The sequence below is a fragment of the Chiloscyllium punctatum genome, chromosome 22 (genome assembly GCF_047496795.1).
Source record: "Chiloscyllium punctatum isolate Juve2018m chromosome 22, sChiPun1.3, whole genome shotgun sequence".
Classification (NCBI taxonomy): Eukaryota; Metazoa; Chordata; class Chondrichthyes; order Orectolobiformes; family Hemiscylliidae; genus Chiloscyllium; species Chiloscyllium punctatum.
In genome coordinates this window covers 48,987,001-49,010,423 of record NC_092760.1, presented here as the reverse complement: position 1 = coordinate 49,010,423, position 23,423 = coordinate 48,987,001, and the positions used below count along the sequence as shown (strand labels likewise).

The window sequence follows — 23,423 nt, the reverse complement described above, 5'->3', positions numbered from 1 at the left end:
GCATTACACCATATTATGTAAGATCACATGATAGTTCTGGAGAGCCTTTGGATCATCGAAACCCACAAAAACGTACAGAACCTTATCTTGAAATCTAGCAGTTTCTGAAATGATTCCAGGGATTGTTTCTTCTGAGAAACCTTGAATCACAGACTATATGTTGATCTTACTACACAAGGAGAACTTCTTGGAATTATCATTAAATTTGACGTTTGCTATTCCAAATCTTGCCCCATTGGCATTTGAAGTCTATTCAAAATGGCGTTCCAGATTTACTCTTTTTCTGCAGTTCATTGTCTTTTGTAGCTCTATAAAAGATTGTCTCATCCTTTCTCTTTGACCCTAAATTGGGGAATAGGGGAATGCAAAAATTCTAATCGGAATTACAAAGAAGGAAAGTACAAAGTTTTGAATTTAAATGAGAGACAGAAACAAAAATTATGAAGGGAAAACCTCAAATTCCATAGGGGGAAGGACATGTTGAAATCTGATTTTCACCTAAAAAAAAACAACTTATATTACACAAACAGGTGGTGGCAGAAAAAAAAATGATTTCTATTGCTGTCTTAACTACTGTTAGTATAAATAAAAATTGTACTCGTTTCATGCCTAAATTCAACCAGGAAGAAGTTGAAATGTATTTTGTGTTGTTTGAGAAAATTGCCATGAAATTGCAATGGCTGAAAGAAGCTTGGATAGTATTTTGTATAGAGCTGGTTCATAGCCATGGTTTTAAAGGTGCATTCTTACAGATAAACAGATAAGTAACAATTAAAGCTGCTCTCTTCAATGCCCATACAAGGGCCTAACAACAAAACATTTAGAATTTCAGGGAAAGCTGGGTGAAACCTCTGAGAAATTTGCAAGAGAATGGAGATTATACTCATAAGGCTGTATGGATTTATAAGGAATAGACAAGGCTTTGAAAACCTTAGGGAAATAATGCTAATGGAAAATCTTAAAAATTGCATCTTTTAAAAAAATTCATGCATGGATTGTGGGCATCGCTGGCTAGGTCAGCATTTATTACCCATTCCCGATTGCCCAGAGAGCATTAAGAGTCAATCACATTACTGTGGTGTCACATGTAGGCTAGACTAGGTAAGGATGGCAGATTTCCTTCCCTAAAGGACATTTTACAACAATTGTTACTTTGGACATGGTAATCATTGTTGCATCCTAGGGAAGAACATTGAACGGTTTAATGTGGAAAATGAACTTAAATAAAACTTATCCTGAATTCAAATAGGATAAGCGAAATTCAAATGTACAACTAGTAGAGCCTTTCTCCTCAAACTTGGACATTAAAAGATCTGCAAATCCAGAACAAAATGGAGATCAGGATTTAAACCGAATGGATCACGGACTATGATAAAAGGTGAACACCTTGATGCCAAAGTCATTCTTGTCAAAGTTAACTAAGCCAAACAATTGTGAAATTATTCATTATGTCACAACATGCTACCTCAAGATCCAAAATGTATGCAATGCAAAACAGATTTTAAAAAGCAACCTGAATGCTACAATACAATGGGATAATCTTTTAGTCAAAGACAAGGGAAAATGGTAAAGACAATGCAAAATAAGAATGGAAATGGACATTCTGTGGATGAGTGACAGAAAGCAAAACCACCGGTAGTGATGAAAACTCTTGTTTGTAATAAAGTTGGAACTTAAACTGGATTTTAAATCTTAAGTGTCAAATGAGATTTGTTGCGACAGCCTAAGATTTCAAATGTTGCCAGGTCAGAATGTTAAATGCTGAAATGTGAAATAAAATGAGAAAACAACTACTTGTAAAATATGAATGAATTAGTTGTTGGAGCGTTACCAATGTTGCAAAAAGTGTCATTCTGGTAATAATTTTTAATTTTAGTGGGGAAATATTATGCCTATGAGATATTAAGCTAAAATGAAATCGTTTGAAATAGGAATGACCTATGTAAAGCCCATGTGACCTGGTTTCAATCAGGACAAAGATCCTGTTTTAAGCTTATTGCAAGTAAAATGTAAACTTTAACAACTTGACACACTAACACAGAGATAATGGACAGTTGGCTTTTTTGCAAGCATAGGGCTCTTAGTCAGAAAGGGAGATCTGAAGAGGAAAGCTAAAACTGGGTGCTGCCATGCCAGGCAGATGTGGAAGATGGTTAATCTAAAAACTACCAAATATCTGGCTTGAAAAAGACTCATGAAGTGTGAAGAGCACAAAATAAGCAAAACCTATCTTGTTATTACAATCCCATTGGTTATTGTACAAAGGATTTAATGAAGTAGTTTTCTTTTAAATAGATGGTGGAGAACTCACCCTGGTAGGGCAGGGAAAAGTCACCTTGTTAACGCTAAGAAGAGTTTGAGACTTTAAGAACAAAATCTGCTGAGAGTGCATTGTAATGCATAAACAGGGCGTTAGGTTTTCAGTTGTATTCAAATGTTAATAAGGAATACATTTTTCTCTAATTTTTTCTATTATTTGGGTGAATAAGGCTTCATCTATGTTGACTTTAGTATGTTTGCTACAGTAAAAGTCTTAAAAGAATGCTATACACCATTCCTATTAAGGAATGTTATACATCTTTTTTCTAGAGTTTAGACTGGGCTCACCTTTAATTTTCTTTGCTTTTCTATGTTGACAGTAAAGGTAGACCTGCCATCCTAGAATTATCATGGATACCAAAAGGAAAAGGCCTGCTGCCCCCAAGAGAATCATTTTCATTGTATTACCCAGATTAATGTTCATGTTTTGAATAACAGCCAAGAATTTGCTGGTAAAATCTATGCTCCTTCTGTGTCTGTAAGATAAAACAGAATTGATTAAAAAGAACATTAGTGACTGCAACTGGTATGTTCCTATTGATAGGTTTATAGGCTACACAAATAATATTGCACAATCATTTTTAAACTCTCATTGACATATGTCCAGGAACATGGAAGTCAAGAGCTCTTTTTAAAAAAAATTCACAGATGTAGGCATCTTTCACAAGGCCAGCACTTATCAGTGATCATTAGTTATCCAATACAGAATGGTTTACTAGGCTATTTACATAAGAATATAAGAACTAGGAGCAACAGTAGGCCATCTGGTACTTCAAGCCCACAACACCATTCAATAAAATCGTGGCTGATCTTTTCATATCCTCAGCTCCACTTACCATCCCTCTCACCATAACCCTTAGTTCCTTCACAGTTCAAAAAATTATCTATCTTAGCTTTGAAAACATTTACTGAGAAAACCTCAACTATTTCACTGGGCAGGGAATTCCATAGATTCAGAACCCTCTGGGTGAAGAAGTTCCTTCTCAATTCCATCCTAAATCTGCTTCCCCTAATTTTGAGGCTATGCCCCCTTGTCCTAGTTTCACCTGCCAATGGAAACATCCTCTCTACTTCTATCTTATCTATTCCTTTCATAATTTAATACGTTTCTATAAGAATTCCCCATCATTCTTTTAAATTCCAATAAATATAATCCCAGTCTATTCAGTCTCTCCTCAAAAACCAAACCCCTCAACTCCAGAGTAAACCTAGTGAACCTCCTCTGCACCCCCTCTAGTGCCAGTACATCACTTCTTAAGTAAGGAGACCAAAACTGCACACAGTACTCCAGGTGTGACCTCACCAACACCTTGTGCAGCTGCAACATAACCTCCCTGCTTTCAACCTCAATCCCTTTAGCAATGAAGGAAAAAAAATTCATTTGCCTTTTAATTACCTGTTGCACCTGCAGACCAATTTCACAAGGTAATTAAGAGTCAACCGCATTGCTGTAGGTCTAGAATTATGCTTAAACCTGTCTGGCTAAGGCCAACAGATTTCCTCCCCCAAAGGATAGTGCAGTGACCAAGATAAGTTTTATAACAATTTTGTAGTTACATAGCCACCTTTACTGATACCAACTTTTTATTCCGGGTTTAATTAATTAAGTGAATTTGGATTCCCCAGCTGACGAAGTAGAATTTGAAGTCGTCATCAGATCATTGTTCAGGCCTCTGGATTACTAGTCTGGTAGCATATCCACTATCTTACTGTACCCTAATTTATTAGGTTTCTAGTACCATGCAAAGATACATTTTGACTGCAGGCTATTTTGCAGCATATGGTATAATTCAGTCATGTTAACCCTTTCAAAAGGCAACCTATATCAGCATTGTTGCTACTTTAGATAGAGGAATTTGCCTCCATTTATAAATGTAATGCAAGCATACAAGTTAGTGGGCACAGAACTCCCAGTCTTGCATTTTTCCACACTGCCATGTTGGCAGTGAGATTCAGGCTGTACACAATATCCCCTGTCATGTTAGAGCCACACCATCCTCATGTTCTTCGACAATGGCAGGAAGATTTCTGACAGGCCAACCAATGCATCCAACATCTCAGTGTGCATGTTCATCAGTGGTCTCCTGTATGCTTCCCTCAGCAACATCCTCATCTGAGTCTTCATTTTCCAACAGCTGACAAACCATTTACTGCTGTTTGGCTACAGCAACTCATGCCTGGCAACTCACCATATACAGATCCGAACACTACAGTTGTCTCTAAAATTCTCAAAGGGCCAATATCTGATGTGGAGGCTAATAGTGAACAATTACATGACATTGCATTTTATTTATTTACATGGTAGCTCTTCATAGGAACATAAGGTTTAGGAGGAGGAGCAGGCCATTTGGCCTTCAATCCTACTCTGCCATTCAATAAGATGATGACCAATCTGGTTGTGGTCTCAACTCCGCTTTCCAATCTGTCCCCTCATCACCCTATTCTCTCTAGTCTACCAAACATCTATCTGTCTCAGCCTGAAATAACTTCAATGATCCTGCCTCCACTGTTTCCTGGGGAAGAGAATTTCACAGAATAATGGCCCTCTGGAAGAGTATTTTGTTTCCTCATCTCCATCTTAAAGGTGAAAGTTCTTATTTTCAAATCATGTCTTTCTTGTAGTCTCCCACAGAAGACGAAACATCTTCCCAGAATCCTTGTTGACAAGTCCCCTCAGCATCTTATATGTTTCAATAAGACTATCTCTCATTCTTTGAAGCTGAATGGATGCAGGTACAACCTATCCAATGATTCCTCATTACATAATCCCTTTGGTCCAACATGTCCATGCTGACCAGGTTTCCTAAACTGAACTAGTCCCATTTGTCCCGGGTTTGACCCATATCTCTCTAAAGCTTTCCTATCCATGTACCTGTCCAAATGTTTTTTAAATGTTGTAACTTTACCTATATCTACTACTTACACTGGCAGCTTGATCCATTTGTGCATCATTTGCTGAGTGAAAAGGTTCTTTTAAATCTTTCTCCTCATACCTTAAACCTATGTCCTCTAGTTTTGGACTCACCTATCCTGGGGAGAAGGCCTTAAATCTCTATAAAGTCACCACTCAGCCTCCTATGCTCCAGGGAAAATATGTTCTAGACCTCTCATCCTATCACATCCTTATATGTAAAAGCTATTGATGGGAATTCCATTCAGGTAAATTTTTTTTCATTTGTAAGGAGCTACCCAGTCATGCGACTGATGAAGAAACATTTCCTGTAACAGATTTTTGATAACTTGAGGGAAAAGGGATTCTTTTGGGCCATATGTTGGAGCAATGCACTGACGGAGCAGCCTCCATGACAGGGAAAGGATTTGTTCATAAGGTAGAAGAGCAATATCCTGACTTTCAAGTCATTCATTGCATCATGCACCTTGAAGCTCTTATAGCCAACACAACGCCGCCATATTTAGGTGCGACATTAAAGTAAACCATGAAAATTGTGAATTATGTAAACCAATGGCATTGAAATCATGTTAGTTCACTATTTTGTGTGCAGAGACAGGAGCCAAGCATCAGGGTTACATCACACCGATGATTATTGTGGGCGAAGGTTCTCTACCGTGTTAATGAGCTCCGGAGAGAAGTGATAGACTTTTCAACAATGCATAAACTGTATAAAAAATTACTACCTGATGATTACTCGCAGGCTAAGCTTGCATATCTCACAGACATTCTCAGGCAACTGAATGAGCTGGATATATACAGGAGAAGACCAAAACAGTCCTGACTGTCACAGATAAACTTCAAGGTTTCAGGTCAAAACTGGGCCTTTGACAGGACACAGGGACAGGGGTTTCACTTGAGATGTTCCCAACAGTATTGTGAACAGCAGACACAGCTGTCAAGGTGTACAGCCTCATTTTCAAATGTCTCAAAGCATCTGCAATAGAAGTTCAAACACGGCTTCACCTCAACAAATCTGGTAAGCTATGACTCGATATGTGAGGAGAAAGTGAGGACTGCAGATTCTGGAGATCAGAGCTGAAAATGTGTTGCTGGAAAAGCACAGCAGGTCAGGCAGTATCCAAGGAGCAGGAGAATCGATGTTTCGGGCATGAGCCCTTCTTCAGGAATGAGGAAAGTGTGCCAAGCAGGCTAAGATAAAAGGTAGGGAGGAGGGACTTGGGGGAAGGGTGTTGGAAATGTGATAGGTGGAAGGAGGTTAAGGTGAGGGTGATAGGCTGGAGAGGGGGTGGGGCGGAGAGGTCGAGAAGAAGATTGCAGGTTAGGAAGGCGGTGCTGAGTCCGAGGGTTGGGATTGAGATAAGGTGAGGGGAGGAGAAATGAGGAAACTGGAGAAATCTGAGCTCATCCCTTGTGGTTGGAGGGTTCCTAGGCGGAAGATGAGGCGCTCTTCCTCCAGCCGTCGTGTTGCTATGGTCTGGCGATGGAGGAGTCCAAGGACCTGCATGCCCTTGGTGGAGTGGGAGGGGGAGTTGAAGTGTTGAGCCACAGGGTGGTTAGGTTGGTTGGTCCGGATGTCCCAGAGGTGTTCTCTGAAATGTTCCTACTTGTGGAACATTGAAAGAAAACAGAGAAATATGCAGAGCAACAGATGAATTGCACAATGAAGCTGAAGTTTAGAGAGGTGTCTTTGTAATGGTTTTGGCTGTACAACTAACCGACAATTTCCAACCCTGCTATTGCTGTACTCTTGTTGTTTGCAACAACAGACCTCTGCAAGTGAGCATTTTCAACACTGGCATATGTGAAAAACAGCAGGAGGGAGCACTTGATAATGGAGTAAGGTGTGCTGCTGGATCTTTCATCAATTCCTCCCTGGATCTGTGCACATTGACAGGCCCAGGGTTCCCATTAACCCAGTAAATTGTAATATACTCTCCATTATGTTTTGCTCTGATCCATTGCTCATGAATAGTTAGAACTAGTTGAGTTGAGTAGATTTTGAAAATATGCCTCTGTTCACAATTGAAGATGGTGTGTTGTTGCCGGGGAATTTGAAACATTAATGCATTTCATCGTTCTGGTATGCACTATATTGCAAAACTCTCTAGTGAGATCATAACCGTAGTAAATGCAAGTAAATACGATATTTATGAGGAATCAATTCAGCAGAAGATTGGTGTCCTGTAGAATTGTGTGTCTCACTGAAGCACGCTGTGTACTGCCAGGATTAGGATCCACTGCTCTAGAGCACCACTGGTAGTTTTTCTAATTCTTTTCTCTTTTCCTAATTAAAAACTTGTGCAAACTCTTTTACTTTCTGTTTGAATATTAATGGCAAGCTTTCTTTCATATCCCACGTTCTCCCTCTTTTTAAGTCATTGTTGCTGAGCACAGACCAGTTAAGGGCTGTAGCTAGGAAGGTTCTAAGTGAAACTGTCCAACAAGGCAAAATGGCATTCAATTTTTAAAATGTTGGATCAGCACCCAGGATGCAATCCATAAGTAGAGCAAGTAGATAAGGAGTTAGAACTAAAAGCTAATCAACATCCTGTCAACCAACTAGACATGGAAAAACTTCAAATACAGCTTGCAACATGGGATGTATGATTAGTAAGTTTGCAGATGACACCAAAATTGAGGTGTAGTGGACAGTGAAGAAGATTACCTCAGAATACAACGGGATCTTGATTAGATGGGCTAATGGGCCGAGGATTGGCAGATGGAGTTTAATTTAGATAAATGTGAGGTGCTGCACTTTGGAAAGGCAAATCAGGGCAGGACTTATACACTTAATGGTAAGGTCCTCGGGAGCGTTGCTGAACAAAGAGACCTTAGAGTACAGGTTCATATTTCCCTGAAAGTGATAGTGAAGAAGGCGTTTGGTCTGCTTGCCTTTATTGGTCAGTGCTTGAGTATAGAAGCTAGGAGGTCATGTTGCAGCTGTACAGGACATTAGCTAGACCACTATTGGAGTACTGTGTGTAATTCTGGTTTCCCTGCTTTAGGAAGGATGTTTTGAAACTTGAAAGAGTTCAGAAAAGATTTACAAGGATGTTGCCAGGGATGGAGGGTTTGAGCTATAAGGAGAGGCTGAATAAGCTGAGGCTATTTTCCCTGGAGCATTGGAGGCTGAGGTTACAGAGGTTTATAAAATCATGAGGGGGATGGATAGGGTAAATAAACAAGGTCTTTTCCCTGAGGTGGGGGAGTCCAAAATGAGAGGGCATAGGTTTAGGGTGAGGGGGCAAGATTTAAAAGGGACCTAAGAGGCAACTTTTTCATGCAGAGGGTGATGAGAGTATGGAATGAGCTGCCAGAGGAAGTGGTGGAGGCTGGTACAATTACAACATTTAAAAGGCATCTGGATGGATAGATGAATAAGAAGGGTTTAAAGCAATATGGGCCATATGCTGGCAAATGGGACTGGATTAATTTAAGATGCCTGGCTGGCATGGATTAGTTGGATGGAAGGATCTGTTTCCTTGCTGTATATCTCAATCACTCTATGAGTTTAAAGAGAGAGGAGGAGAAGAAAGAGAGAGACAGGAAGAGAGAGAGGAAGAAGAGAGGGAGACGAAGAATGAAAGAGCTTTTCACCTGCAAAAGCTGGAAATATATTTACAGGCTCAGAAAGAATGGGATCAGACTGAAACTGCTCATGAAAACCCCTATTCATGTGATAACAGTCTATATCTCCCTACCCAGAACTGAGCAATACATTAAATACATTTAATTACATTAAGTATGTTCCTAAATTGGATGATGGTGATATGAAGTTCTTTTCCACTACTTATGGAATGGTAGTAGTGATGTTGCAAGTAATATGGCTCCTTGTTTTTCCGAGTCAGTTAGCAAGGAAGGTTAAAGAGCTCTGTTCCATGTTGACCCCTGAAATGTCCACTGACTCTCAGAAGACAGAAGCTGCCATTCTTATTATGTATCAGTTGGTCCTGGAGGTACATCATCAGCAATTCAGGAATATTCAAAACAAACCCCTGCAGAGCTGTCTGGAATTCAAGAAGACGAAAGCATATTTCTTTTGACTGGTGAGTCCACTCCATAAAAATGCAGTGTATCTTGATGAAATACTTGCAATGATGCAGCTGGAAGAATTTAAGAATTGACTACCTCATAACTGAGGAATGCATTTGAAGGAGCAGAGAGTTCTCAGAGCTAGAGAAACCACAGCCATTGGTAATAGTTTTGAGCTCATCCTGAAAGCAGCAGCTGAGGCTGACCTTTTCAGAACCATTCCCAATGTCAGTGAGTTAATAAGAAGACAAAGACAGAAATAAAGACAGCTATCAACAAAGTGAGTACACATGAGGGTATGCAAAGTCCATCCAAACCTGAAAGAAGAATCCTGAGAGACTAATGTGTTTCCACTGCAGTAAAGTGGAGCATTCCTTCAGGAATACTGCAGGTTAAAATGGAATGGTGAAAGTCCAATGACCAGTCCTGAGAGAAAGAGCCCAGCAGGGGGAACATAATCTAGTCACTTGTGAGAGATTTTCTTATGTGTGACTTGCTCAGGAAACTCCCTGAAAGCTGGGGGAGTTTTATCCTGGTGAGATTAATGTCCTTGTATCCCTCCCCAAAAAACGAACAAGCTTTACTCAGAGAAACTGGGATTACCCAATCCTTAACGTCAGGGAGGATTTTAAACCTTGCCCCTGGTCTGAAAGCCAAGGACATGCTGACGGAAGTGAGTGAAGAATGCACATCTGTTCCTTGTAACCATGTTTACCTGCAATATGTGGTTTAGTCTCAGGACCTGGAATCAGAGATATCATTCCAAAGATACTGGTGACAGTGATAACTGTCCCATTCAGGAATACACTGGCCACCAATTGAGTCGTAGTAACCTGAAAGGGTCCAGGCCACAAAGGAAGTCAAACAGCCAAGCTGGAGCCTGTCAAGGTTAAAGGAGTCTACCTTCCAGGACTGGCGTGACTCAGAAAGAAGTGTGTCAGAAATGTTCTGCAGAAAGTTGGACAAGTTTAAATGGTCCTGCAGGGAACAAAGCATCCAAAATTGTTTAACCTGGGTTAAAATTTCAGAAATTAAAAAGGCTGAACTCAGACCACAAAAAAGGTTAGGAGTCGTGGCAGATCGTATAGAAACTGAGAGTTGAATGGAGGATACCTGAGGTTGTACTGGAAAACCCCTTCACAGCCGAATTAAACGGAAGCCTGGAGGGTTCCCACACAAATGGGCAGATTGTGAATAGGATGCCTCACTCAGTCAGAGTCAAGAGATAGCCAGGGAAAGGGATTGCAGCAATTGAGGTAGACGCAGTGAAAATGTAGCCAGATGAGTTCTCTCCAGAATTACAAGGGTAACAGAAAGTTCAGAGAGCAGGATGAGATGAGAAGAACCTCAAGTTCTTGCCAACTGAGTGAGAGGTTAAGCTAACGAGAGCCTTGTCCCAAATAGACAACACAGGGAGATGCCTCACGTGGTTGAAAACCCGAGGAGCAGTAAAGCCAGGACCAGACAGCCACTTGAGGGCAGTAATGTTTCAACAGATCTGAAGGCAGGTTTTGCCTGAACTTTCCCCAAAGCCACAGGACAGTGACAGTTAAGTTTCAAACACTGCCATCAGGGGACTTTGAGTTTAACTATCGCCGTATTAAATTCCGAACCCTCCGATGCCCTGCGGTGCCAACTACATCATCCTGAGATCTGCAGTTCAGTTAGAAGAAACCCATGCATCTCCACAGCCTATTTCCATCTCCACAGAGTCCTGAAACCATTGCACCTTCACCCTCACCCCTAGAAGCCTCCCATCAGCACTCACCAGGACAACACACAAAACACCAAAACAAGGAAGAATAACATAACATTTATACTGTGGGTGAGGACAATACTGCTTGGTTAGAAAGTGGACTCTGGTTTGTAAAAGCATTGCCATGGAGAATGTATGTATTAATGCTATGCTACAATTACTCAAATTGCAGTCAGTTAAGGGCTCAAAACTCGAAATAAAAACAGAAATTGCTGGAAAAACTCAGCAGGTCTGGCAGCAACTGTGAAGAGAAATCAGAGTTAACGTTTTGGATCTGGTGGCCCTTCTTCAGAACAGAAAAACTTCTTTATGAAATGTTTTCTGACAATATCAAGATCAATGGTTTGGTTGTGAGAGTGGGAGTGTGGATGAGAATTCAATTCAAAGATGTGCAAGGTTATATATTTGGAAGAGGTCAACAAAGCAAGAGAATACATAATAAATCAGAAGTTACTGAGAGAGACAGAGGAAATGAGAAACCTTTGGAATGTATGTCCACAGGTCCTCTGAAGTTGGTAAGATGGGTAGATGAGGTGGGATACATTCCTTCGTTGGACAGGGTATTGAGTACAAGAGGAGGGATGAATGCTGGAACTATATAAGACACAGGTTAGACCACAGCTAGAGTTTTGTGTATAGTTCCGGTAACCACATTACAGGAGGGATATAATTGTTGCAGAGAGAATACAAAGGAGATTTACAAGAATGATGTTATGGCTTGAAAATTGCAGGTAGAAGAGAAAATTGGATAGGCTCATGTTGTTTTCCTTATAATAGAGGAGACTGATGGATGACTTAGTCAATCTGTACAAAGTAATAAGGAGCTTGGATGAAGTGGACAGGGAAAGCCTATTTCCTTTAGCAGAGTGGTCAATCAGCAGATGGCACAGATTGGAAGTGACTTATGGAAGGATTTGAGGGGACATGAGGAAAAGCTTTGTTCAGTCCAAGGATGGTGTCCAGTTTGGTAGTTGAGGCAAAAACCCTCAAATCATTTAAAAGGAACTTGGATCAGCACCTGAAGTGTAAGATGACAGGCCAACAGTCCCAAACCTGTCTTCCCTCTGCTACTCACATGATAGTCACTTGGCCACAATACGAAAGCGAAAGCATCAGTGAATAAACATTTCAAACCAAACTTAGAAATTCAATCATGGAGAATTGCATAAAAAAGCAATTGATTCCCCTTGAGCATTCATGTAGTGCCTTCGCATGACCTAGTGTACATCAGTGTGCAAAAGGATTGCCGATTTCTCCTATGACAAGTTACTGGATGAATGAGGTGCTACCCCAAGGCAGTAACAATGTCTCTATGGATCACAAAGTTGATGACTTCTCTCAGGGTGGCTGCATTCATCCTTTCATTTCTGCTGCTCTGCCAATGCCCTTGTTGTTATCTGTAAGCTAACCCAGATCACTTTGTTCAACTCCCAGCTACACTGGAATAATGCCTGTCTGGCCAAAATACAATCTGCGCCATTGTTTCAGTCTACAGATTTATAGTATCAACATAATGTATGGAATCCTCTTACTTTTAAGTGCAATGATACACTGAACAGGAGTGTTTATCTACGTCAATTCACTTGAGTCCTACTAATTGGTTTGTTAACATTTGACAGTTTATTGTTTGAGAATATGTTACTTTTACCAGCATTTTCATGATGACAAGCAGGAGAGAAAGTGAGGACTGCAGATGCTGGAGATCAGAGTTGAAAAGTGTGGTGCTGGAAAAGCACAGCAGGTCAGGCAGCATCCGAGGAGCAGGAGTGTTGACATTTTGGGCATAAGCCCTTCATCAGGAATGTGGGTTGGGGAAGGGGGCCGAGAGATAAATAGGAGGACGGGGGTGGGGGTGAATATTTCAGGGAACATTTCTGGGGCACATGCACCAAACAACCCCACCACCCGACCACTTCAACTCCCCCTCCCACTCCGCCAAGGACATGCAAGTCCTGGGCTTCCTCCACCACCAAATCCTAGCCACCCGATGAGTGGAGGAAGACGCCTCATTTTCCGCTTTGGGACCCTCCAACCACTTGGCATCAACGTCGGCCTCACTGGTTTCCTTATCTCCCCTCCCCCCAGCTCATCCCAGATCCAACCCTCCAACTTGGCACTGCCATCTTGACAGTCCTCCTGTCCATCTTCCTTCCCACCTATCCGCTCGACCCCCCCCCACCTCTGAATTATCACCATCACCCCCCACGTGCATCAACCCATTGCCTTCCCAGCTACCTTCCCCCCACCCCCAATCCCACCCTCCTATTAACCTCTCAGCCTCCTTCTACACTCCCCCCACCCCACATTTCTGAGGAAGGGCTTCTGCCTGAATTGCAACTCTCCAGCTGGTTGGATGCTGCCTGATCTGCTATATTTTTACTGCGCCACAGTTTTCGATCATGACAAGCAGCAACCTGGTTTAATATTTAAGAGCACAATAAACACTAAAACCTGTAAAACAGCTATTGAGATTTTGTTTGTAATCTCTAACAAAAAAAACACTGGCAGCCTATCAGGAATTTTACCAAGAAACGAGTACAATCACCCTTCAAACGCATGAGGGAATATACATAGAAGATTATGCACCAAACAGTGTAAAATAGGTTTTTACTTAATTTAGTGACATTATATTGGCTTAAATGATGCAGTGAAAATGATTCTGTAATTATATTTGTATCAGGTAGATGATTTTAATCCACTTACACCTAGTTCAGTGCAAAACAGAGAGTAAAAATAGAACTAACTTGTGAAACAGGTAATATTTTTAATGGACAAAGGAGATTACACCCCTACAGTTTATAGGCCTTGTCACGTGTGACTCTTTTGTTGAAAGACAATGAAAAGCCCAATCCCCTTTTTACAATTGAAAACATTGGGGTGGCGAGTCTAGGTCACAGTCTCCAATACCAAGAGCATTGATGTTTAATAGTCTTGATAAATGGAGTTATTTGGGTTGCTCCTAATTTGAAACGTTGTACATAAAGCGAAAATGCCTTTATTTGCCTGTTTGTTTTTTTAAATTTAGCATACGGGTTTACATAGGTTTAAAAAGGATTTAGTTGTACAATAATGGTAACAAGAGGAAGAGAATTTTCTGTATATTCTGCTTCCACAGGGAAAGGCAAATATTGTGTTAATACCACTCATCGGGAATTCAAACATGGTAATTTAACCTGCCCCATTAATTTAGGAACTTTACATTTCACCCCATGCCATATCTGTCCAGATAGGAACACAAGTTTTGGATAACATATCCAATCATCAGTCATTAAACATCAGAGTTTAAGATGATTTAAAGAATCAATTAGATTACCACAAGGATCGATGCTGGGTCCATTACTCTTCGTCATTTATATAAATGATTTCAGTATGAACATAGGAGGTATACTTAGTAAGTTGGTGGATGATACCAAAATTGGGGGCATTGTGGATAGTGAAGAAGGTTACCTCAGATTACAATGGGATCTTGATCAGATGGGTCAATGGATTAAGGAGTGGCAGTTGGACATTTATTTAGATAAATGTGAGGTGCTGCATTTTGGAAAAGCAAATCTTAGCAGGACTTATACACTTAATGGTCAGGTCCTAGAGAGTGTTGCTGAACAAAGAGAACTTGGAGTGCAGGTTCATAGTTCCTTGAAAGTAGAGTCACAGGTAGATAGGATAGTGAAGAAGGTGTTTGGTGCTTTCCTTTATTGGTCAGAGCATTGAGTATATGAGTTAGGAGGCCATGTTGTGGCTGTACAAGACATTGGTTAGGCCACTGTTGGAATATTGCGTGCAATTCTGGTCTCCTTCCTATCGGAAAGATGTTGTGAAACTTGCAAGGGTTCAGAAAAGATTTACAAGGATGTTGCCAGAGTTGGTGTATTTGAGCTACAAAAAAAGGCTGAATAGACTGGAGCGTTTTCCCTTTCCAGGCTGTTTTCCCTGGAGCTTTGGTGGCTGAGGGGGTGACCATATAATAGCTTATAAAGTCATGAGGTGCATGGATAGAATAAACAGATAAGGTCTTTTCCCTGGGGTGGAGGAGTCCAGAACTAGAGAGTGTAAGTTTAGGGTGAGAGGGGTAAGATATCAAAGGGACCTAAGGGGCAACTTTTTCACGCAGAGGGTGGTGCATGTATGGAATGAGCTGCCACTAGGAAGTGGTGGAGGCTGGTTCAATTACAGCTTTTAAAAGGCATCTGGATGGGTATATGAATAGGAAGGGTTTAGAGGGATATGGGCTAAGTGCTGGCAAATGGGACTAGCTTGAGTTACGATATCTGGTCGGCATGGACAAGTTGGGCCGAAGGAGCTGTTTCTGTGTTGTACATCTTTGTGATGCTAATATCTTTGTAGATTTAGATATGATTTCCATTTATTGCTGAAGATCTGAAAGATTTAATTCAAAAGATTAAATCTTTCAATTCACACTTTTTATTCTGGAACAACAAAATGCAGAACTTAATGTTATGTGACATTGGTACAAGGTTCACCAAACAACTGGGACACCATCACATGTTAGGACAATATTATACAAATTAGTTGTCGTCCTACTAATTGTTTTAATTATAGCAATTATAACCTTGATTAGTGTAAAGAGAAACTTTATGTTTCAAGGTAAATCTAGAAACTATGTATTCCAAGGTCACAATGTACTAATGATAAAAGATATGTATGCCATAGCAATGTAATTGGATACCAGCCATTAAAACAGATAAGCAATTCAACCTTGCAGTTTAATTTTACATATATTTCAAAGATTAACAATAATCATCAGCTCTATTATAAAAGACCCATTTTAAACAAGTTTACATTAGGTATGTTTTTATAAAGTGGTTTATTCTAAAAATTAATATTAAACTTTCTTAAATTCTTTAATTTAGAAATCAAAACTTAGAATTTGAAAGCATGAAATGGTTGCAAGGAATGTATTTAAATAAAGATTTTAACAGTATTTAGAAACAAATTATGTGAGTATGTGTGCTCAAAATAAGAATAAGAAAAGGATTCAACAATCAATTGTTGTATTATCAAGGTTAATTTCATATAAAAATGAATACTAATAAAGATAAATGAGAGATTATGGCAGCCAATCAACAAAGATGACAAGACCCTATCAATATATGGAGAGAGAAGGTCTTGAACTTTTGGTGGAAGATAAAAGAAAATCTGCATTTATGGACCCCAGTAACTAAATCCAGAGGTAGATGTGTATTTCATAAATCTGAAGATAACTGGATTTTATAAGTCCACTCTGTCTCCTTTGGAGTTATTCTGTTAAGATAATATTGGAAGAAATAGGTAGTGAATTATAAATGTTGTGTTTTAAAACAAGGTTTGGTGATATGAATGAATGCTTCTTATACATTTGGACTTAACTAATGCTGTACTGTAGCTTCAAAATTCTATATTACCACTCTGCATGAATTTATATGTATTCCTCTTTAAATAAAGAGTACTGAAAATTTTCTTCCTCACATTTCACATTAGTGAGAACACATCTCAAGAACATGTGCAGTTTTGGTCACCTTAATCAAGGAAGGATATAATGCCATTAAAGGCAGTTCAGAGGAAGTTTACTCGATTAAAACCTGGAATAAGCCAGTTGTCTAATGATGAAAGGTTGAAAAACTGGGTTTATTTTCAATTGACTTCAGAACGACAAGAAATGGTTTGATTGATATGTATAAAATCCCGTCTGGTTTTGGCAGGGTGGACATGGAATTTTTGTTTCCTTTTATGGGTGAGTCCAGAACTAAGGTACACAGTTTTAAAATTAGTTGTTACCCTTTTAGAACAAAGAGGGTAGTATTTTTCATCTCAGAAGGTTGTGCAACTTGGGAATTTTCTGTCTCAGAAAGCAGTGGAGGTGGGGATCATTGAATACTTTTTGAGGAGGAGGTATATACATTTTTTTAGGCAAGGAATCAATTGTTATCAGTGATAGATGGAAATGTGGAATTTGGAATTCAAATGAATCAGACATGATCTTGGGTGGTAGGACAGGTTTGAGGGAGAACTGGCCTGTTTCTGCCCCTAATTCAATAAACTTCTGTGAGTATTTTATTTATCTTTTTTGGTTAAATGTGTCACTTCAAATGTGAGAATCAACAATAATTTCTGATCAAATGGATATATTTTAATTGGACATCGATACCAAAGAGGCACACTGAAACATTACATTCAACCTCCAATTACGTACTGGAGTAATGGTTGGATTTCCGTTCTGATAATACCCATTGGCAGTGATTATCAGTCTGATGATGTTTTGTTCACATGTATGAATGGTAGCAAAAGTGTCATAACTCACTGGGGCAATACACTTGAAATCAAATCCCACTACTCCTGGAGTCATTACAGATCTGATCTAATGAAACTATCAAAAATCTCAATAAAGGAAAAAAAAAGTCAGAATAACACAGATCTGCATCACCAGTCCAAAGCACAAATCTGGTCACAAAATCCTTTTGAATTTTCAGTGATTTAAATTTTTTAAAATCATTCTTGGAATGTGGGCATCACTGGCTGGTCAGCATTTATTGCCTGTCCCTAGTTGCCCTTGAGAAGATGGTGGTGAGCTATCTTTTTGAAGCACTGTGGTCCACATACTGTAGGTTGACCCACAATGCCCTGAGGGAGAGAAACCCAGGATTTTGACCCAGCAACAGTGAAGAACTAGTAATATATTTCCAAGTCAAGATGGTGAGTGGTTTGAAGGAGAACTTGCAGGTGGCAGTGTTCCCATGTATTTGCTGTCGTTGTCATTCTAGATGGAAGTGGTTGTGTGTTTGCAAGGTGCTGTCTAAGGATTTTTGGTGAATTTCTGCAGTGTATCTTCTGCAGTAGATACTATACACTGTTGCTACTGGGCATTGGTGGTTCAGGGAATGAATGTTTGCGGATATGGTGTCAATCAAACAGGCTGCTTTGTGCTGGATGTGCTTCTTGAGTGTTGTTAGAGCTGTATCCATCCAGGCACATAGGGAATATTCCATCACATTTCTGACTTGTGTCTTGTAGATGGTGGATAGGCTTTGGGGAGTCAGGAGATAAGTTACTCACCACACTATTTCCAGCCTCTGACCTGCTCTTGCAGCCACTTTGTTTATGTCGAGTTGAGTTTTGGTTTAATGGTAAGCTCCCCAGGATTTTGATGGGGGGGAGGGATTCAGTAATCGTAACACCATTGAACATCAAGGTCTTGGTTAGATTGTCTCTTATTGGAGATAGTGTGAATGTTACTTGGCACTTGTCAGCCCAAATCTGGACATTGTCCAGGTCTTGTTGCATTTGAACATGGACTTCTTCAGTGGCTGAGGAGTCCCAAATGATGCTGAACATTGTGCAATCATCGGCGAACATCCTCACTTTTGACCTTATGATGGAGGGAAGGCCATTCATGAAACAGCTGAAGATGATTAGGGCCTTGGACACTGCCCTGAGCAACTCCTGCAGAGATGTCCTAGTGTTGAAATGACTGACCTCTAACAACCATGACCATCTTCCTATGTGCCAGATATGACTCCAACCACTGGAGAGTTTGCCCCCTTAGACCCATTGATTCCAGTTTTGCTAGGGCTCCTTGATGTCACACTCAGTTGAATGCAGCCTTGATGTCTAGAGCTGTCACTGTCACCTCAGAAATTTAGCACTTTTATCTATATCTGATCCAAGAAATTAGGTCAGGAGCTGATTGTCCCAGGCAGAATCCAAACTGGGTGTCACTGAGCAGAGTATTGCTGAGCAGGCGCTACTTGATAGCATTGTTGATGATACCTTCCATCACTTTGTTGATGATCAAGCGTAGACTGATGGGGTGATAAGTGGTCAGGTTGGATTTGTCCCGCTTTTTGTGTGCAGGACAAATGTGTGCAATTTTCCACACTGTTGGGTAGATGCCAGTGTTATAACTGTATTGGAACAGTGTGGTTAGGAGAGGCGGCAGGATCTGGAGCGCAAGCCTTCAGTACTATTGCCTGAATGTTGTCAGTGTCCATAGCCTTTGTGGCATCTAGTGCCTCCAACTATTGCTAGATATCATGTAGAGAGAATCAAATTATCTGGAGACTGGCATCCCCACAGTGAAGATCAGTCTATCTTCACTGATGGTTTGGTTGGACTTGGAGTCTTTCTGACTTTGGGTTTCATTATTACTTCTTTCACCATCTGCAAATGTGGTTTTTCTGTTCTTTTGAATGAAACATTACAGAGACAGAGGAAAGAGAAAGATTGGTGCGGATGACTTCTGGATCTCTGCTTGCTCCACTCCCTTTTACTCCCCTCAGAATGTGTTAAACTGCAACCTGACTGATCAGAGGAGATTGTTTCTATGTTGAGCTTTCCTGAAGACAAACTGGTGACAATTTATCTGTATTCAATCCCCCAAGAAGTAACTTTGTTTCACTTGCATCTATTAACTTCACTGCATCTATTAACTTAACTTTTCAAGCTGCAAACATCTTTGTACAGTCTGTCCTTTTTAAAGGCTGTGTCCGTTTTTCTCATTTCCAGTTGATCGTTCAAAAACAAAAGAAAGAGTCTCTTAAACACCTCTATCCTTGAAAGCAATAAAACACCATTTTTAAATACTTTTCATGACCAGATATGTGACAGATAGACAACAAAACATGAAACGTCCATCCAGTATGTCACACAGTATATCAGGCAGTATTCAAACAACTTCTGGTCATTTTTTTCTTAAATTCTTAACTTACTTTCTTGTTTTTACATTCTGGAACATGCATCAGCTGTGATCCTACTTTCACATGTTTTACATATGAGACATTTACAACTACATAAAATAAAGCTTACAAAATTTTCCAATCAATAATTTGACTCAAACTTTTCTGCTATTTTCTCAATAAAAAGTATTTCTTAGAAAGAGAATTATATTATCTGTGCACTCAGTCTTTTAAACCAAATTAAAATAATGTTAATTTAAGATAAAAACTCTTAACATCTGTGTCCAAATATATACGCTAGCATTCCTGCTTCAGAAAATCATTCTTAAGACATGAAGGTGAAACTTTTTCCCCACATATCTACTTACTTGAGTTTTGGGTTTTCCTATATGTCCTGCCCTAGCAACTTTATATGCTAACTGTAAGATCTCCTCATGATGTTTGGGTGATACTACTATCTGATAAACAACATTCCATTCCTCATTGAGGATCTCTCCATTTGTTCATCATCACTCTGTTTAATATAATGTCACTCTCGAACTCCTTCAGCCTCAGCTTTAGTGTGAGCTGACTGAATCAACTTGGTTACCTCTGGATCTGCTTTCTGAGCCTTAAGTAGTGAAGATATGCCAAACAATTCTTTTGAATTATCCCTTTGATTAAATAAAGTTTCAGTTACTCTATAATATCTAACTGTGATATAACTTTGACCTCTGGTAATGGACTTTATTTAGCCCTTGCTATGGTCATCGCATACAATGGATAAGTACCAGGAAGTTGTTTCCACAACCTTTCTGTCTCTTTAACCTCATTTGGATTTTTCTTGACTATGAGTGATCTTGACTCCATTGAAATTCTTTTCCAGATGTAGGTCAACTCCATTGACAGGCTATCTTTTCACTCTTTTCATTTTCTATCCCTTCTGAATTTATGAAGGCAATGGAGAGTGGTTCAATTTTATGAAACAGCTCATAATCATCAACAGTTTCTAGTGCCTGTCTCACAATTGCAACCTTCCAGCCTTAACATACGTTCTTAGAAGAAAAGGTAGTGAGTTTATAAATTCTTCAAAGACAATGATCTCTCTGAGAGCTTTATATATGGCCTTAATTCTTTACTTTCATGTCAAAATTACTTTGTCCAACCCTTTTAAATTCAAAGTAGGTTTGCCCAGAGTGTTACCTCAAACTTTGAAGGTATTGCCTGTCTGCTTTAGGAACTAACACATGTACACCCAGAATAGCATTTTTGACAGTGTCATGATCCAAAGAAACCCCTCTTTCATTGAGACACAAATTTCAAGGGTTCTACCTGTCAATTTTGCTTTTCATGAGCAATGTCCAGTTTTCCTTCAGCTAATTGACCTGTTTCACTATTTTCTCAAGTGATATAAAGAAAGCCTTCACTTTGAACAATTTCTCTTTTCACCCATTGAACATTCTCCATGTCAAAGGTGTGGCTATGGATACCCATGTGCATCTCAGTTATCCCTGTGTCTTTATGGTGTAATTGGAAACTCCTTTCTCCAGTACTGTTCGGGACCCTTACCTAATCTCTTTCTCCAATACATCAATGACATTATTCATGCTACCTCCTTGTCTCATCCAAAATTGGAAAATTACATCAATTTTGCTGCCAATTTACATTCTTTTCTCACCTCCACTTGGTCCATCTATGATTCTTCCATTCCATTGCTTGATTTTCTGTTTCCATTTCTGGGCACAGACTGCCTGTTAATATCCATTACAAACCCACCAACTCCCACAGTTACTTTAACTACACTTCCTTACACCCTATTTCCTGTAAGGACTCCGTTCCATTTTAGATTAGATTACTTACAGTGTGGAAACAGGCCCAACAAGTCCACACCGACCCGCCGAAACGCAACCCACCCATACCCCTACATTTACCCCTTTACCTAACACTACGGGCAATTTAGCATGGCCAATTCACCTGACCTGCACATCTTTGGACTGTGGGAGGAAACCGGAGGAAACCCACGCAGACATGGGGATAATGTGCAAACTCCACACAATCAGTTGCCTAAGTCGGGAATTGAACGCGGGTCTCTGGCGCTGTGAGGCAGCAGTGCTAACCACTGTGCCACCATGCTGCCCAATGATAGACATTTCCACCATGGGAAATCTGTTCTGATGATGTTACTTTTCACAGAGGTTCCCTGACAAACCTCCTTTTTCTTCAAACAAGAACTCTTTGCCATTATAGTTGACAGGACCCTCAGTCATGTCCAACACATTTCCTGCAATTCTGCCCTCATCCATTCTCTTCCCTCCTAGAATAATTATAGGGCTCCCCCCATCCTCACTTTCCACTTACCAGCCTCAGGCTTCAGAGAATCATCCTGCACCATTTTCGTTACCTCCAGCAGGATGCCATCACCAAAAACACATCTCCCTTCCCTTCTTTTCAGCATTGTATAGGCACTATTCCCTCTGTTCCAGCCTGGTCTACTCCTCTGTCAGCTTATGACTTCCTCAATCCCACCATTGCATCTTCCCATACAACTACAGAAGGCATAACACTTGTCCTTTTACTTCTTCTCTTCTCTTTATTGTCTGAGATCCTAAATAAATATTCCAGGTGAAGTAACGATTTATTTTCTACTTCTTTCACTGCATTTGCAGCTCCTCCAATCTATGGCCCAGCAAAGCACCTCATTTTCTATTCAGATACATTGCAGTCTTCAGGACTCAATTTTGTGTTCAACACCTTCATAGTATGAACGCAGACCTCCATTTTTAATACAACCCCTTCCACCTCCAGTATTTTGTTTTCATGGATTTGCTGTCAATAAAGTTGACCTACCTTCCAGTATTCACACCTATCATGAACAAATTCACAGCTATTTTTCATCTATATTCCTCCTCTACTACCCTTTGTACTCCTTTTATCTTTTGCTCTGGATACTCTTTCTATCTGTTCCATTAACTCTTCCTCTTCCTTTGTCCATTACAAACCCACCTATTATTTTTAAGCCCTCCCTCAGTTCAGAAAAAGAGTCATATTGGATTCAAAATGTTAACTTTGTTTCTTTTTCCACAGATGCTGCCAGGCCTGCCAAATTTCTCAAGCACTTTTATACAGTGCTATGTTTACTTTCTACTTTTAAAACTGGATGAATATAGTATGATCTAAAATTGTTCAAAGTGGAAATGTTTTAAGTAATTATCAGATTTAAGTTCTTTGGACAACAACATATCCTGAATAGTTTTACCTCCAGTAAAACACTACAAAGAGAATATTGTGTTGGCCATTGCAAATTGAAATAAATATAAACATGTGCCAAAAAAAAAGAAAAATATTGAAGTGCCATGGTCCCTGAGGCTTTTTGAATTTTAATATATTTGACACCCTGTGTATTTTGGAAAAGGCCATAAAATCATAAGAAATAGTAGCAAAATTAGGCCATTCAGACATGGAGTCAGTTCCAATATTCGATCATGACTAACATAATTCTCAATTCCATTCTCCTGCCTTCTACTCTTAACCTTGATTCTGTTACTAATCAAAAACCTAAAAACCCTAAAGACATTCAATAAATTGGCCTCCACAGCCTTCTGCAGCAATGAGTTCCATAGATTTACCATCGTCTGACTGAAGAAATTCCTCCTCAGCTCCCTTCTAAAAGGTCGATCCTTCATTGTGAAGCTATTCCATCGGCTCCTAGACTCTCCTACCAGTGGAAATATCTTCTCCAAATCCACTCTATCCA

The 23,423-nt window shown here is 39.8% G+C and overlaps 1 protein-coding gene across 1 annotated transcript in view; it reads right to left on the bottom strand.

Moving 5' to 3' along the window:
- syt19 (synaptotagmin XIX) overlaps window positions 1-23,423 on the bottom strand; it is a 109,566-nt gene that overhangs the window by 42,746 nt on the left and 43,397 nt on the right. Inside the window, exon 4 of the mRNA XM_072591761.1 lies at window positions 2,608-2,795. Within this exon, the coding sequence (XP_072447862.1) occupies window positions 2,608-2,795 (188 nt within the window). The remainder of the gene's footprint in view (window positions 1-2,607; window positions 2,796-23,423) is intronic.